The following is a 15,967-nucleotide window of genomic DNA, read 5'->3' on the forward strand; positions in this document are numbered from 1 at the left end:
AGAAAAACAGCCTATTCCAGAGCATGACTTACTGGTTACAGAAATCCACAAATTTTACCTACTGGATACCTTCCTAGGTTAATTGGTACACCTTATCACTCTGACACCAGGAGATGGTGGTAGGTTCCTGGCCCCTATCTGTCAAATGAGTTTTGAGTATGTTCTGTTCCCAGGGCATGTGGAGGAGGTGGTGATGAAAACTAAAGCAGAGATGAGTAGACACATTCCCCAGTCACATGGAAGTCAGCACCAAACACATTCTCTGTAGATACCATAAAATCAGAGAAGCTTCAGGAAGCTGAAGATGGCAGTTTTCCACCAACCCTCGGATATGGTTTTATTCTTTCAACATGCTTATGCATAACACACATAAGCTAAATGCCAACGGGGTAAAAAGTGAGTAGCTGTTAACTATTCAGAAACTATTAACTATATGCAGGTGGGAGAAGGCAAGTTAAAAGCGAGTTATAGGACCAAAGGACTTCTGAGAATGAGCGAGACTCTCCTCTTCTCGCCAAAACCCAGGAAAGAGTATTTCCTTTCCAGGAAAGGAATTTGTGATAGCTATATGGTGATGTAAGGAGAGAGTTGGATACATGAATTCAGAGTAGAAGTTTAAGCTGGAGACATAAATTTGGAATTTTCAGGGTATAGATCGTATTTAAAGTCCTAAGACTGGATACATTATCAAAAAATCTCTCCCGTGGCAGCACAGAGTGCTGAAGCAGTCATAACAGATAAAGCTGGAGTGTACCTGCAAAGTCAGAGAAGAGCATGCCTCCAAGAACTATGCACATCTGCATGAGTTATAGATACCAAGTGAGAAGAAAAATAGCTCTGTGAAAAACACAGATGAAATACAGATCAAAATACTGGACTTGGGACTTCCTGGGTGGTCCAGTGGCTAAGACTCTGCTCTCTCAACACAGGAGGCATTGGATTCAATCCCTGATGAGGGAACTAGATTCCACATGCTTCAACTAAAGATCCCACATGCCCCAACTAAGACCTGCTACAGCCAAATAAATATTTCAAAAAACTGGACTTGAAGAGCACAGGTTGGAATAATTGCAGACACAGACTGGGAACCCCTGTAGTCGGTATATTAGTCCTGATAAGCACAAACAGCAGAGAACACAAAACCAGAGTCACAACAGAGAAACCCAACTCAGACCAGAATCAGCAGAAAGACGGATCTGCCACATCTCATTCAGGTGAAGGTTAGAAGTTAATCCTTGAACCACACTCATATTTGCAGAATGGATTGCACTGAGCCAAGAGAGAAGAAGGCACTGTCCTGGAGAATGAACACCCATCCAGAAACAGTTCAGGTCAGTTGCTCAGTGGTATCTGACTCTTTGTGACTCCATAGACTGCAGCATGCCAAGCCTCCCTGTCCATCACCAGCTCCCGGAGCTTGCTCAAACTCATGTCCATCAAGTCGGTGATGCCATCCAACCAGCTCATCCTCTGTCGCCCCCTTCTCCTCCTGCTCTCAATCTTTCCCAGCATCAAGATCTTTTGTAATGAGTCAGTTCTTCACATCAGGTGGCTGAAGTATTGGAGCTTCAGCTTCAACATCAGTCCCTCCAATGAATATTCAGGACTGATTTCCTTTAGGATGGACTGGTTTGATCTCCTTGCAGTCCAAGGGATTCCCAAGAGTCGTCTCCAGATTAGGAGACATGAAACAAACTAAACCAGTAAGAAGAGGGGAGAGTCTGCAAGTGGTGGAGACCTTTGCAGAAACAGTCAAAACAGGGAGAAGCAGCCAGCGGAACTGTAGACTGCTTTGCATCTTTCTACCACAAGAGGGAGGGAAGCCAAGAATACAGTTGGAGGGTGACCAAACCAACTTGAAATTCTGGAAGACTAAATAGAGTTCAGCATGCAGGACTCCAGGTTGCCCTGACAATGGGAACTCTTCCCTACCCTTACAATCAAGCAGGATAATGAGAAAGGCTGCACGCAAATGATGCTAACCAAAATCAATGGCGGAGCCATACAATGTCACAGGAAGCATTTAGGAAGGGTTTGTGCAGCAGAAAAGGAATGCTAACACCAGGGAAGCATTTACAGAATACAGAAAAAGGTTAAACCGAGTCCACATGTTTGAGAGAGCTTCTGTATACAGTGTCAACCTGAAGGCACTCCTAATGGTTTGAGCGTAACTGGTGCCAATAAATCTTACATATTTGTTGTGGCCATTAAATAGAGGAGACATTGGAATGGGAAAAAGGGACTCCCTTTTCTTTGTGGTCTTTGTGAGGAAATACGGCAGCTGGGTGAATTGGGCCTTTCCGGAATGAGTGGTAGAAAGGGAAATCAACCAGTTATATCTGCAACCTCTGAACAGTGGTGATAATAAAAGGCACCAGGGCTGATTTTTCTCTATGGCGAAACATACATACATACATGCATGTATTCAGAGTAGGGGCTTCCCAGGTGGCACTAGTGGTAAAGAACCCACCTGCCAATGCAGGAGACATAAGAGAGCTGGGTTCGATCCCTGGGCTAGGAAGATTCCTTGGAGGAGGGTATGGCAACCCAATCCAGTATTCTTGCCTGGAGAATCCCACGGACAGAGGAGCCTGGTGGGCTACAGTCCATGGGATTGCAAAGAGGCAGACATGACTGTAGGGACTTAGCGTTCGCACAAGGTGACTTAGTGTTCACAGTTAATCCACTAGTGTGTAACCAGTTCTAATACATATGTAAAACTTTTTCATTTTCAAAATCTTAAGTTGAAATTAAGAGAAGAAAATAAATACTCAGGTATTGTTGGCATGGGCTACCAGAATCTGCAATGTTTCAGCCCAGATCCTAGGTACCTCTGATCTCACACTCTTAATGGGCATAAACAGAAGAGGAGTGGTAGGTGAATTAGTCCCCACTGTTTAAATGTTCTTTTCCCCATACCCTAGATCCTTTTTTAAATTTATTCTTTAATTGTAGGAAAATTGTTTTATAATGTTGTGTTAGTGTCTGCTGTACAACAAAACAAATCAGCCATAATTATACATACATATATCACCTCCCTCTTGAGCCTCCCTCCCCTCCCCCTAACCCACACATCAAGGTCATCACAGAGCACAGGCTGGGATTCCAGTGTGATACAACAACTTCTCATCAGCTATCTATTTTACTCATGGTGGGATATATATGTCGAAGTTACTTTCTCCATTCATCCCATTCTCTCCTTCCCCTATTGTGTCTACAAGTTCTGAATCCCCTTTCTGGTCCAAGCTGAATAGTTGAATTTGGGTAAATTAACAGTGTTAAAAAAACAAGACAACAGGTCCAAAACAGAGTCACTTGTACTAAGCCCCATGTCACCAAATCAAAACTTTATTACAGTGTCAGTCTCTCCCACAAATGGGCTCTTAAACCAGGCAATCAGGAATCACCTGGTCAGTGTGCATGAGGTCATCTGCCTGATACAACCCTGCCATCCCCTAAAGCAGTGGTTCCCAACATTTTTGGCACCAGAGAGCAGTTTCATGGAAGACAATTTTTCCCCAGGCTGGGGGTGGCAGTGGGGTGGTTAGGGGATGATTCAAGGACACTACATTTATTGTGCACTTTATTTCTCTTATTATTACATAAGTTCCACCTGAGATCATCAGGCATTAGATCCTAGAGGTTGGGGACCCCTGCCTTAAAGGAAAGTGACCTTGCCACAACCAATCCACTTTTTAATAACTTCCTGGTCCAGTGCCCTTCTGCCTATAAAAGCCTTTCATTTTGTATACCTCCTCAGCGCTCCCTTCCAGATGTGAGATGGGATGCTGCCTCATTCATGAATGGTTGAATAATGTCAATAACACCTTTAAAATTCACTCTGTTGAATTTTTTTTTAAACAAAAGCATATGATGTGATTCCACCATATATTGTAAGCCCCACGCCCACCAGTATGAACACACCTGGCTCTGAACCTTCCTCCAGCAGAAGACAATCCTAACTCCAGGATGTGTCCAGTTCCTATAGGAGAGCTCCACCTGGGCCATGCTTCACACCCCAGTTCCCTGCTCAAGGGAAGCTGGACTTGGCTGACTTCCTCTCTTCCTAGGGAGCCAGACTTTGTCCTTGCTTTCCTGGCTGAAAATGGGATGCCTTTTCCATCCAACTTCTCCTGAATCAAGGGGGAGTTATTAGCCTCACTATGACCATCATCTCTGCCTATGGCCTCTTGGCTCCATACCCTCCCCCTAGATCCAAAGCTTTGGAAAGTGACGTCACTTCAAAGTGGGCACGAGTTCATTCTGCCCAATGAGCAGCCAGCCGCTTTTTGGAAGCCAGTTCTACAGTTCAATGAGTTCTCTCAAGCCTGGATCCAGCCGCAGGGGTAGCAGGAGGCCTTCAGTAAGCTGAAGTTCAATGACTGATGGCCTGGAAGTCAGAGGTACTGTGTGTCTGAGGTCCTGGGAGCCCATGCAATGAAAGGTTTCAGAGGATCTGCCGTCTGACCTCTTCTCCCTGCTTCCTCAGTAGGGCACATCTAGACAGGAGAGCAAGTTCACTGTCTGTGTGACCTCCATACCTATGCTGGTCAGACAGCCGGAGAGGGGCTGGAATCTGAAGAGAGCACCAGGAGCACAGCGGTCATGACACTTTTTCTCCCTGTTTCCCCAGTGCCTAGCACAGTGCTTGACACATCACAGATGCTCACAAATACATGTTGAAAGAATGAATGAATGAACAAAGGAACGAAACCAAGTGATGAGTGACTCCTGCTTATCTCAGTCCCTTCTGAGTCTTGGCCCTGGAGGACCAATAGATCTTGCCTGTATCTTCAAATGCAACACTTCTGCTTTTGGGCTTTCAGAGCATTTATCACATCACTTAGGTGAGTCTACACATATAATTGAAAGCCATCCTGCACAAAGCCCCGCAAATGATATCAGCCACTGCGGGGCCCAATGCTGTCATTTCCAGAGGCGCCTGGTTAACCTGAGTGACATGGCCTCAAGACAACCTTCACATCTCAAATGAGGAGTGACTGGCCCCATCAACCTTGTCTCCCTTCCCTCCTCCCTGCCACCCCCACAACTGGTAAGAATCCCAGAGTGTTCTCAAGGTTTTTCTAGGTCACACACAACCCCTGGGCTTGCCAGGCATACGCTGGTCCTTGAGACTTCTTCACACCTCTCCCAGATCTTTGGCGTGAACAGCCTGCAGCTGTTTTCTGCAAAGCCCCACCTGCCTTGCTCATGTGGCACAGGGATGGGTCCAAGTTAATGATGGACATTTACTAGGCACCTACTTGTATGGCCTTATGCAGACCCTGGCTCTTTCTTCATGACAATCTGGTTGAGTCTCTCATGAGACAGCACTTCTTTTCCTTCCAGTACAGATAATGTCCTCAAATCATTCTAAAGGGGGCTTTTTGTAAATGACCCCATGTCCCACCCATTACGTTTATTTGTATAGAAGAATCAGGTTAGAAGGAATCTGAGGGTGCCTTAGGGTAAAGAAGCCTAGGGGAGGGCAAGTGAGACAATGATGTGCCCTAGGGTGGGATGGCTGGGAGGCACAGGAGAGTACAGACCTTTATGAGCATCTGTTTACAAAGACAATTGGCCCAAATTGCTTTGTCTCCCTAGGCTCCCCTAAGCATCAAACCACACAACTCCCTACTCTTTCATTTTAGAACTGAGACTCTGCACTATACCTTTCATAACTTATTAAGATCAGACTCTGGGAGGTAAAAGGGATTTCAGTAGTCACCCTAACTTCTGTCCTCATGCAGGGATCCCCAAACATCCCAGACAGGCAGCTAGACACCCTTGTCTTATGCATCAGCTTAGCTCCTTCCCAGTGTGGCTGATCATAGGAATCAGCAGAAGCGCGTGAAAAACATGTAGCTCGGTTCACCCATACCACATGAAATCAAATCTCCAAAGGGCCTGTGATCAGAATTTCTAATAAGCATCCCGAGTGAATCTTACAACTAAGCACGTTTCTTACATGCCTGTAATGCAATGGTTCTTGAGAGTGACTACATATTAGAATCAGCTGCTGCTAAGTCGCTTCAGTCATGTCCAACTCTGTGCGACCCCAGAGATGACAGCCCACCAGGCTCCCCCGTCCCTGGGATTCTCCAGGCAAGAACACTGGAGTGGGTTGCTGTTTCCTTCTCCAATGCATGAAAGTGAAAAGTGAAAATGAAGTCGCTCAGTCGTGTCTGACTCTTAGCAACCCCATGGACTGCAGCCTACCAGGCTCCTCCGTCCATGGGATTTTCCAGGCAAGAGTACTGGAGTGGGGTGCCATTGGCTTCTCCTTAGAATCAGCTAGGAAGCTTCAAAAAAAAAAAAAAAATCAATGACAGGTCTTTACCCCTAGCTGCTGCTGCTGCTAAGTCACTTCAGTCGTGTCCGACTCTGTACGACCCCATAGATGGCAGCCCACCAGGCTCCCCCGTCCCTGGGATTCTCCAGGCAAGAACACTGGAGTGGGTTAGGGCTATTCCTACTTACTTAATCTGGAGTACAGCCCAGGCAGTGTAAATTGTTAAAGCTCTCTCCCAGCTAATTCCAGTGGGCAGCCAAGATTGAGAACTACTGGAATATCTTTCCAGACCAATGGTAAGTTCTTTAAAGGCAGCAACCAAGAAATCTGTAACTCTTGGTACCCCTTACTTGGTACCCCTTACTTACCTTAGACTCCTACCACCACGTCAAACCAGTAGCAAAACATACTCTATAATGACTGAGCTGAGCTGCTTTAACTAGCATTGTTCACCCACCAAATATGGCATGTAATTTCCTAACTCTATTAAGAAGCTGTGTGCTTAGCAAGAGGCCAAAAACAGAGGCATGGAAACTCCTAAGCCTTACCATGGTTGAGTCCACACACACACATGCACACCCCCATACACATTTCCAATCTTCCCTTTCCCCCGGCTGACCAACCCCAACCAAGCCAGGAGCCTAATTCCACGATCCTTCCCTTCTGCTCGGGCCCCTCGCCAGCTCTACTCACATTGTACAGCACGGTGGTCCACCCTTCCATGGTGATACACTGGAAGACAGTCAGCACGGCAAAAAGGATGTTATCAAACTGGGTGATCCCATCATTGGGGCCGATCCAGTCCCGGCATTCATAACCAGCTGGGCAGCCCTGCACGCCACATGGGTGAGGGGGGTCAAATCCTTCTAGAATACCTGCAGACACATTTGGAGGGTGGGGGATAAACCATGTGATGCTTCGCATGAGCTGCAAATAACCCCTGGAGACCACAAGCATGCATTTCTATCTTCCACAAGAAGGTTTATCCTCTCTGTCACCATTTCCTACCCATCTCTGGCATCATTACACCTCATAGCTCACAAACTGTAATGTGTTCAACCCAGTGTTTCCCAACCTGCTCTGAAAATGAAGCCTCCTCCACACGTCCCCCACCCCTACTTTCTGCAGGTCACATCTTCTACCATCTCCTGAGCCCCACAGGAATTTACAGGACTGGGTATCACCCAGAAAGGTCTGAGCTGAAGGCAGAATCTTAACTGATTTTCTATCTTTAGACTTCAGGATAGCCCCTCAGTTGTTTTGGGGTTCCCTGGGAACAATTATAAACTACAGTCCCTTTCGTGGGTCTTAACTCATTTTTTTGGCCTAAATTCCTCATTTGGAATAAGACAAAAATTAAAACAAATCCAACATGGACTGTGTCCTTTAAAGATTCTTTTCATAAAAACATCATGCCTGATTGGGCTCATTCCACCTCTCCCCTTCATCCTTCCTCCTAAAGCACTCTACTCAACTTGAACAAACAAGATACAGAGACAAGAATGTGAGATCTCTTCAGTCAATTCAGTCGGTTCAGTCACTCAGTCGTGTCCGACTCTTTGCGACCCCATGAATCGCAGCACGCCAGGCCTCCATGTCCATCACCAACTCCCAGAGTTCATTCAATCTCATGTCCATCAAGTCGGTGATGCCATCCACCATCTCATCCTCTGTCGTCCCCTTCTCCTCCTGCCCCCAATCCCTCCCAGCATCAGGGTCTTTTCCAATGAGTCAACTCTTCGCATGAGGTGGCCAAAGTACTGGAGTTTCAGCTTTAGCATCAGTCCTTCCAATGAACACCCAGGACTGATCTTTAGGATGGACTGGTTGGATCTCCTTGCAGTCCAAGGGACTCTCAAGAGTCTTCTCCAACACCACAGTTCAAAAGCATCAATTCTTCGGCGGTATACCTCGCTCATTTAACCACTGCCAAGTCATGCTCAGAACTCCCTCAATTCTTCCATACTATGCATGGATGACAGCAGAAGGGGGGAATGTCATGAGCTTGAGCACGGAGGGAAAATGTCCCCAAGATCTGGAGGGCCCCAGGTCTGACTTCAGACTCCTGAGGTCTTTCTGGCTGTGGGCCAAAGAGTACAATTACCCTGTACAAAGGGTAATTTTTCAGGCAAATGGTTTTTGACATGCCTTCTGATAGCCTTCTACCGAGGAATGGGGCAGCTGAGACCTTCTATTTGAAACAGACTATAAACCTAAGAAGTTATTTGCTTTGCAATATCAGTGTGCAACGGGGATCTTTAGGCTGGTTGTACCTCATAAAGCTGATGACTAGGAAGCCTCTGCTTCTAATTCTAGGGTTGAGATAGGACACACTTTGTTTTCCAATTAGCCTCCAAATGCCCTGAAATGACCCCCATGACCATAGGAGAGAGGAAGGGAAGGAGGAGAAGCCAGAAAATAGTGAGCCTACCTGAATTGTTCATGAAGCACGCTCGGTGCAACTTTCCACTGTAGAACTCCAAGCCGATGATAGCAAACATCAGGATGGCAAAGAAGAGCAGAAGGCCAATCTGCAGGAGAGGCACCATGGCCTTCATGATGGATTTCAACACAATCTGTAGGCCTGGAAGGAAAGAAAGAGAATGATGAACAGAGCCCTCACTTAGCACCCCCTGACAGGGCAGGCTGTGTACCCTCTCCTAGGAGAAAGGGCCAAGTCTTTGAGGAAAAAGGACCACTGGTCCTGAGATGAGAAAATGATTCACCAAGGGATAACCAAGACACATCAAGCCAAAGACTGCCATCACCCCTCCCCTGAGGAATCAACCCCTTGCTTCTCTTCACTTATTCCCTGATCACATACATGCCTATTACCCTTCCCTTATTCGTTTCACCCACATTGTCTTCTGGATTCTTCTTAGAGATGAAACCTACTAGAATGTGTTTCTTTCCCAAAGGGAATTAGGCCTTGTCTTACTAGGTTGTAAGTCTGGAAGAACAAAGTTCATCTTCCCCATGACTCTTATCTCAGACCCAGCTCTCCCATTCATTGTCCTGGAAGCACAATTAGTACAACCACTATTCATAAAATACTGTATCCTTGGACCCAAAACTTGCACTTCTAGGATTCTAGTCTAAGAAAATAATCAGAGATCTGAATAATATTTAAGTCAAAAGATGTTTGTTACCAAGCTATTTCTTTTTTTAGGATAAAAAAGAAAGAAAAAAAAAAGCTGGAAATAACCTAAATGAATAGTAACGCAGAAAGGACTACCCAAGTCATGGATGGTATAAGAAAGAATATAAGACAGATTTCAAAGTCATATTTTTGAAGAATTATTAGTGTCAGGAAAGTCAAATGTGCATGATGGGATCCAAAATCAAAAATACAGTATAAGCCCACATATATTAAAATGCACAGGAAAAAAAAATGAATGAAAAAATATGCTAAAATGTTAACAAAATTGATTTCTGAGTGACAGGATAATGGGTACTCTTCATTTTCAATTTTGTATTGTTTCCTTTCCACATTTTCTGTAAAGATCTTTCATTATCTTTTAAATGTGAAAAAATTTGCTAAATTTTAAAATGGAAGATAATGCCAGATTGCTGCAGGTCCTCTATTTATTACTGCAGGGGCTTCCTCTCTGGGGAAATTACTTCTTGCTTATCCCTGGATCTGGTTGAGGACACAACAGTAAAGTTCTTAGCAGAGGAGGAAGAGGAAAGATGGATGCTCACTAGGTATCCCCGACACGAGCTTCAGGGGCCTCAGGACACGCACGGCCCGGAGGGTCCTCAGGTCCACATGGGTGTTGAAGTGGGTTCCCGCAGTAGCCAGGATGCTGCAGATAGAGACACAGAGGATCAAGGTTACCACAGTCTGGCTTTCTCCCCTAGCTCAATGTGGGGGAAGCTGGGTTACAGAAGGATCAGCCTGGAAAGCACACAGAGCTGATGCCAGCTGCGTGTGGGCGCACCTGAGCTTGAGTGAATCACCAGTGATTCCAAGCAAGATTAAATTTAGTTGCATCAGGGTTTCACTCTGAAAAGGAGGAAAACTGATCATCACATTGGAATCTTAGTTTCAAGTCATTAGTAAAACACGAGGTCCCCAGCATCTGTCTCATTCTTGCCCCCAAACCATGTTCCCAACCCTCCTCTGACTCTTACCAATTACTTTCCCCTCTTTCCAGACCCTGATGCTGGGAAAGACTGAAGGCAAAAGGAGATGGGGGCGGCACAGGATGAGACGGTTAGATAGCATCACCGACTCAATGAACATGAATGTGAGCAAACTCTGGGAGATAGCAGAGGACAGAGAAGCCTGGTGTGCTGCAGTCCACGGGGCTGCAAAGAGTCAGACACGACTTAGCGACTGAATAACAGCAACTTTCCAATCTATCAAAGCCCTCACATTTTTTATTTAAAATTTTTTTAGATTTCCCTGTTTCCTATCTCCTTCGGGAAATTTCTCTTGATTAACTGCAGTAAAGGAGTAACTCATTCTTCTTTACCTTGACACTTAGAATTTTTTCCAAACAAAATCAATCATACTGATGCTTATACTTAGGGAATAGCATCACTGGTCCCCACAGAGTATTTTTATAATTGCTCCCAAATCACTGCCTGAGCTGAATTTGGTTTCTTTGTTTCCACTTTTCTACTTCCACAGCCATATGCAGAAACAGACACACACAAAACAAAAATCCATAACAATCCTGTTAGATTGTGTACACCAAGTACCTTGTCTTGAGGAGACAATTTATTCCATATAATCCCATGACATTGCAGGTACTTTGGAGAGATGAAGACACTTAAGTATTCATGACAGACACAGCAGAAGACTAAGAATCAGAAGAACTGGGATTCAGTCCTGACTCATGCACTTGAGAACTGGGTGCCCTGAGGCCAGTCAATCTCTATGAGCCTCACTACCCTCATCTACAAACTAGGGGAGTTCATGGCCTACTTACAAAACTAAATGGCATGGAATATTATGAGTGTTCTCTAAACTAAGAATCTTCCCTGGTGGCCCAGACAGTAAAAGCGTCTGCCTACAATGCAGGAGACCTGGGTTCAATCCCTGGGTCGGGAAGATCCCCTGGAGAAGGAAATGGCACCCCACTCCAGTACTCTTGCCTGGAAAATCCCATGGACGGAGAAGCCTGGTAGGCTACAATCCGTGGGGTCACAAAGAATCGGACACGACTGAGCGACTTCACTTTCACTTTCTCTAAACTATAATGTGCAAAGTATACATTATATCTAACAAACTAGACATTATATCTAGTACAAATGTTACTAATATTGCTTTTACAATTTTGTCTAATTTTAGTGTTCCTTGTATAGGATAGTTCTTTTTCTTCCTTACAACTTCCAGGACAATTTCAGCTATATGGAACTACTGGGGAATAAGTCATTCAGAAAACTGACTTTTCTATACAGTAAAAGGGTGACAAGAATGGTTTATTTCATTTAATTATTTTTGGTGGAATCTCTCCAAAATATTTCAAGGACTGAAGAAGATACCTTTAAGTTCCTTTAATATGTGAACAAAAGGCTTACGTTGTATTACCTTCAGAATGCACATATGAGATCAACAGGCACAGATCCAGATTATAGTCATGAGTAGTAACTTTGAAACAGGCAGTGCTAGCCAACAAGTGGGCTGCTTTATGTGGTAATGACTTCCTAATATTAAAAGTATTCAAGGACAGAGCAGAAGAACCCTCTTAATGAAGGAAAGAGGGTTCCAACATTGGGTTGAAGGTTATTTAAATAGCCAATAGAGATTTCTTTTAAGATTCTATAACTATGTTGATCCAGTCTCAAAATTAGAACTAGAAAGAAAGCTTAGTCTCGAAAGCATCTTAGGAGCTAGGCAAGCTTCACACGTTTTCTCTGTCTTTTCCAACCCAAACTTCCATCAACTCATCTGAAAATAAGGAGCTTTTGATTCTATCTTCCAAAGCAAAAGAGAGACACAAAGCAGGGGACTGATGTAATTTCTAATAAGTAGGAAAAAAAAAAAAAACTAGAGAGAGAACACGGAGAAACATGGAAAATAGAATTGAAAATCAGGACAGAAATTTTTAAAAAATGAAAGGAGAGAAAGAGAAGCTTCAGGGATGGGTACAGTTACAGAGAATCAGAATCCCATGAAAATGGGGTCAATGCTGCCCTGATCCTGCTCACAGGGAAAGCCCACTGTACTCTCAGTCTTTGGAGGGCCACACACAGAGGCTGCTTTCCCTCTGGTTTGCTGCCTTACAAACACAGTGAGTAATCTGCCCCGTTCAGAAACCAGGATTCTGTTTCCCAGGATACCCAGATACACACGAGATGCTCTTTCACATCATAAGAAAGGCCACTGAAAATGAAAGTCTCCTCCCCAACTCTGAGACGAACAAGGGACATGTTGGAACATGGAGGTAGGGAGTCAAGAACACTATTAAGAGGCAAGAAGGCACAGGTGTAGAAAGGAAGAAAAAGTGGCAGAGGGAAAGGAGAATGGGAGGATGGGGGCGGTGAGCAGTCGAAGAACACGTGGAGGTGAAAGCAAGAAAGGCGATGAGAAGAAATAAGAGCTGGTGAAGCAACCATTAGAGAAACAGGGAAGATGACGTGGGAAAGGGGAGAAAAGTAAAGCTAATGTCAAAGGGAGAAGCAGCCGGCCATGAGATGTGTCCAGGCCCCCTTTACCAAGTGCAGCCCTTGGCTCAACCAACCTCTCCCCAGGCCTCCGAAACCCTTCATTCTTCAGGCAAGGTCGTGCACCCGTGACCCTGTGCCCCCCGGCCCTTGAAACTTCCTTCTCTTTCATCCAGTGAAGCAGGGCTTTCAACTGAACCTCTGGCTCATGCACGTTTGCCACTGACTTTCTCCTAGTATTCAAACCATCCCTGAGAGCAGGGATCACAATCTGGCTCCCCCATCCATCTGTCAGGAACAATAGCAATGGGCTCCAAAAGATAACTAAGGAAAAGGGCCCTACTCTGAACTCCCACAAAATTCTGTCCCCACTTCTGTCACTGTCCTTACCACATCCAAGAGGAAGCCTCTGTTTTCTCACTTGCCTCCCCTCTGAGATCCAGAATACCTCAGCTGGAGACACTGTCTTCCTCATCTCAACATGGCCAACACCCAGCCCAGGGTCTAGCAATGAAAACATGCTCAAAAAATGCTCTAGGAATTGAACTGCACTGAGGAAATCAATAACCATGTTAAAACTGAGATCAAATGAACAGAAATACCACAGAAACCCTAGAAGTTATCGATGAAGAGATCAGAGCCAGTTTGCTACGCAAACCCGTGCCTGTTTGAGCATACAGGAGAGCACTGGAAACCTGTCCTCGAGCATTTTAGAGACTAATGACAAGCTTCCAACATACTGCTAAGATGCCTGCTCTCAAACAGACCCCACAGGACAGGATCGGCCCGGCCCTCAGTGGGAGAGCCAGAGATGGAGGGAGCCAGGGAGGAAGACTCAAAAGTTCAAAGACCTGTCTTCTAGCAAAACCCAAGTTCTGAAGGTTACTCAGCTCAACTCTGAGCCTCATCCAGAGGAGGCCTACGTGAGATGCTCCAGGAAAGTGAATCATAGGAAAAACGCCCTGGCCCTCAGTCTAGTGGAAGGAGACACACAGAAATGTACTGACTATAATTCACTGCAAAGAGTGTCATAACACAGGTGTTTACAAAGCACCAAGAGAATGGGAAACACTGCAGTGACCAATAGAGAGCTTACCCTCTGCAAGCACTTTCCAATATGTTATCTCATTAAACCCTCCAAAATATCCTGATGTTACTATCCACTCCATTTCACAGGGGAGGCAACTGAGGCTCAGAAGAAAATTAAATTGTTAATAAAAGGCAAGACCAGGCATTAAAGTCAGTTCTCTTGTGAGATCAAAGCTAATAGTTTTCCCTCTCTGCCATTATGCCAGCAGCATCTTCTGGGTCCCTGGCAGCTCCACTGTTCTGTAGTCCAGTGCTTTGCTAAAAATACCAAGGTCACAGAGTTTGGCCCCCAAACAAGCCAGAGAACTTGGCTTCCTTCATTCCAAGGCCACACACTGCTAACTCGCACAGGCTTGACTGCATCACTCTCGGGACCAGCAGGGTATGAGGCTCCTTGAGCCCTAGGTGGTGACCGCCGCAGCATCTACACAAACAGACAGGACGGGACAGGTGCTTCACAAGGTCAGAGCGAGGCCCCTGAGGAGGACAGTTCCAAATTAATAAAGCTAAGCTCTCCGCCGTCCTAAGAGGCACAGGTGCGCGCTCTTCAGGAGCAGAGACGGCGTTCTTCACTTCTTTTGTCACCATGAGCGCAGAACCTGGTGGGGAACTCTGGACACAGAGGGAGTCTTAATTACTACTTGATCTCCAAGGCCGAGGACAGTCAGTGAGCAGACAAACCCCTGACCAGCATCAGCACACACACTGCTCTACACGCTATAAATGTGCCAAAACTGTTTCCTGATGAATGTCAGGGCTCAGCCCTACCTCGAACATTTTCACTTGTAGGCGTCAGCAGGTAAGAAGAGAGTGGAGGCTGATACGACCCTGAGGGTGTGGTCTGACCCTCACCCAATGGCACAGCGCAGCAGATGATGGAATGATGCTCTGGACAATTACGACCAAAGGCCCCTTCCCAAGTCATCACCGGAAGATTTCTGCAACCCTGCCTTCCTTGTGGCCATAGGGTCTGTCTCAGTCTCCTGGTCAATCCAAGTCTAGAAGTCTCTTTGCACATGCGTATTTCACTGTACCCTCCCTGGTGTCTCAGATGGTAAAGAGTCTGCCTGCAATGAGGGAGACGTGGGTTCTGTCCCTGGGTAGAGAAAATCCCCTAGAGAAGGGAATGGCAACCCACTCCAGTATTCTTGCCTGGAGAATCCCATGGACAGAGGATCCTGGAGGGCTGGAGGGCTACATACAGTCCATAGGGTTGCAAAGAGTCAGACACAACTGAGTGACTGATATTTTCACTTTCAGTCTCCCATAGCCAAAAGTGCTCCAAGTGAAGTGGAAGTTGCTCTGTTGTGTCCAACTCTTTGTGACCCCATGGACTATATAGTCCATGGAATTCTCCAGGCCAGAATACTGGAGTGGGTAGACTTTCCCTTCTCCAATGGATCTTCCTGACCCAGGAATCGAACCAGGGTCTCCTGTATTGCAGGCGGATTAAAATGCCCCAAAGCGCTGTGCAAATATTACACTAAAAATGACTCACTGCCTCTCTGAAATTCAAATTCAGGTTGGCATCTCATGTACCTCTCTACCTCAGTGGTGGCGTGAAATGACCAAGTGTGGAGCGTCCTTCTCCAGGTTTGCCTCATCCCTAAACAAACATTCAAGCTCTCTTCTGAGAAGAAACACAAGTGGCAGAGTGTTAGCACCAGGCAGAGAATTCCCTCCTCAGCTCCAGAAATCCCTGGTTTGGGCTCTGACCATATAAGTCCCAAGGGAGAACCTCATTAGCATTTGAAAGCCAAGTTGTTCACATGTAGGCAAAAAGACTGATGAATAGTAGCAAAAGGGATTCATATTTATCCAGCCCCTATTAAGGGGAGACCTGGAGGAGGCCAGAAGGCACAGATCTCAAGTTGGATTCCAACCCAGAGTTGAGTCAGGATATTATTTCCTTGGGAAGTCAATAGAAATGAGTTGCTTTGCTCACTTAAAAGTGTTCCCTGGGGGGCTGGC

The 15,967-nt window shown here is 45.6% G+C and overlaps 1 protein-coding gene across 4 annotated transcripts in view; it reads right to left on the reverse strand.

Annotated features, from left to right (window-relative positions):
• Positions 1 to 15,967, reverse strand: part of CACNA1E (calcium voltage-gated channel subunit alpha1 E) — a 675,786-nt gene that overhangs the window by 229,909 nt on the left and 429,910 nt on the right. For all 4 annotated transcript variants that reach the window (XM_086343500.1, XM_086343501.1, XM_086343503.1 and 1 more), the window contains 3 exons: positions 9,995 to 10,098; positions 8,724 to 8,876; positions 6,986 to 7,167 (listed from right to left, as the gene is read on the reverse strand). In XM_086343500.1, the coding sequence (XP_086199626.1) occupies positions 6,986 to 7,167; positions 8,724 to 8,876; positions 9,995 to 10,098 (439 nt within the window). The remainder of the gene's footprint in view (positions 1 to 6,985; positions 7,168 to 8,723; positions 8,877 to 9,994; positions 10,099 to 15,967) is intronic.

This window comes from Bos grunniens, chromosome 16 (genome assembly GCF_055505025.1).
Source record: "Bos grunniens cultivar Pamir isolate PY7600 chromosome 16, Bosgru_T2T1.0, whole genome shotgun sequence".
NCBI classification, from domain to species: Eukaryota; Metazoa; Chordata; class Mammalia; order Artiodactyla; family Bovidae; genus Bos; species Bos grunniens.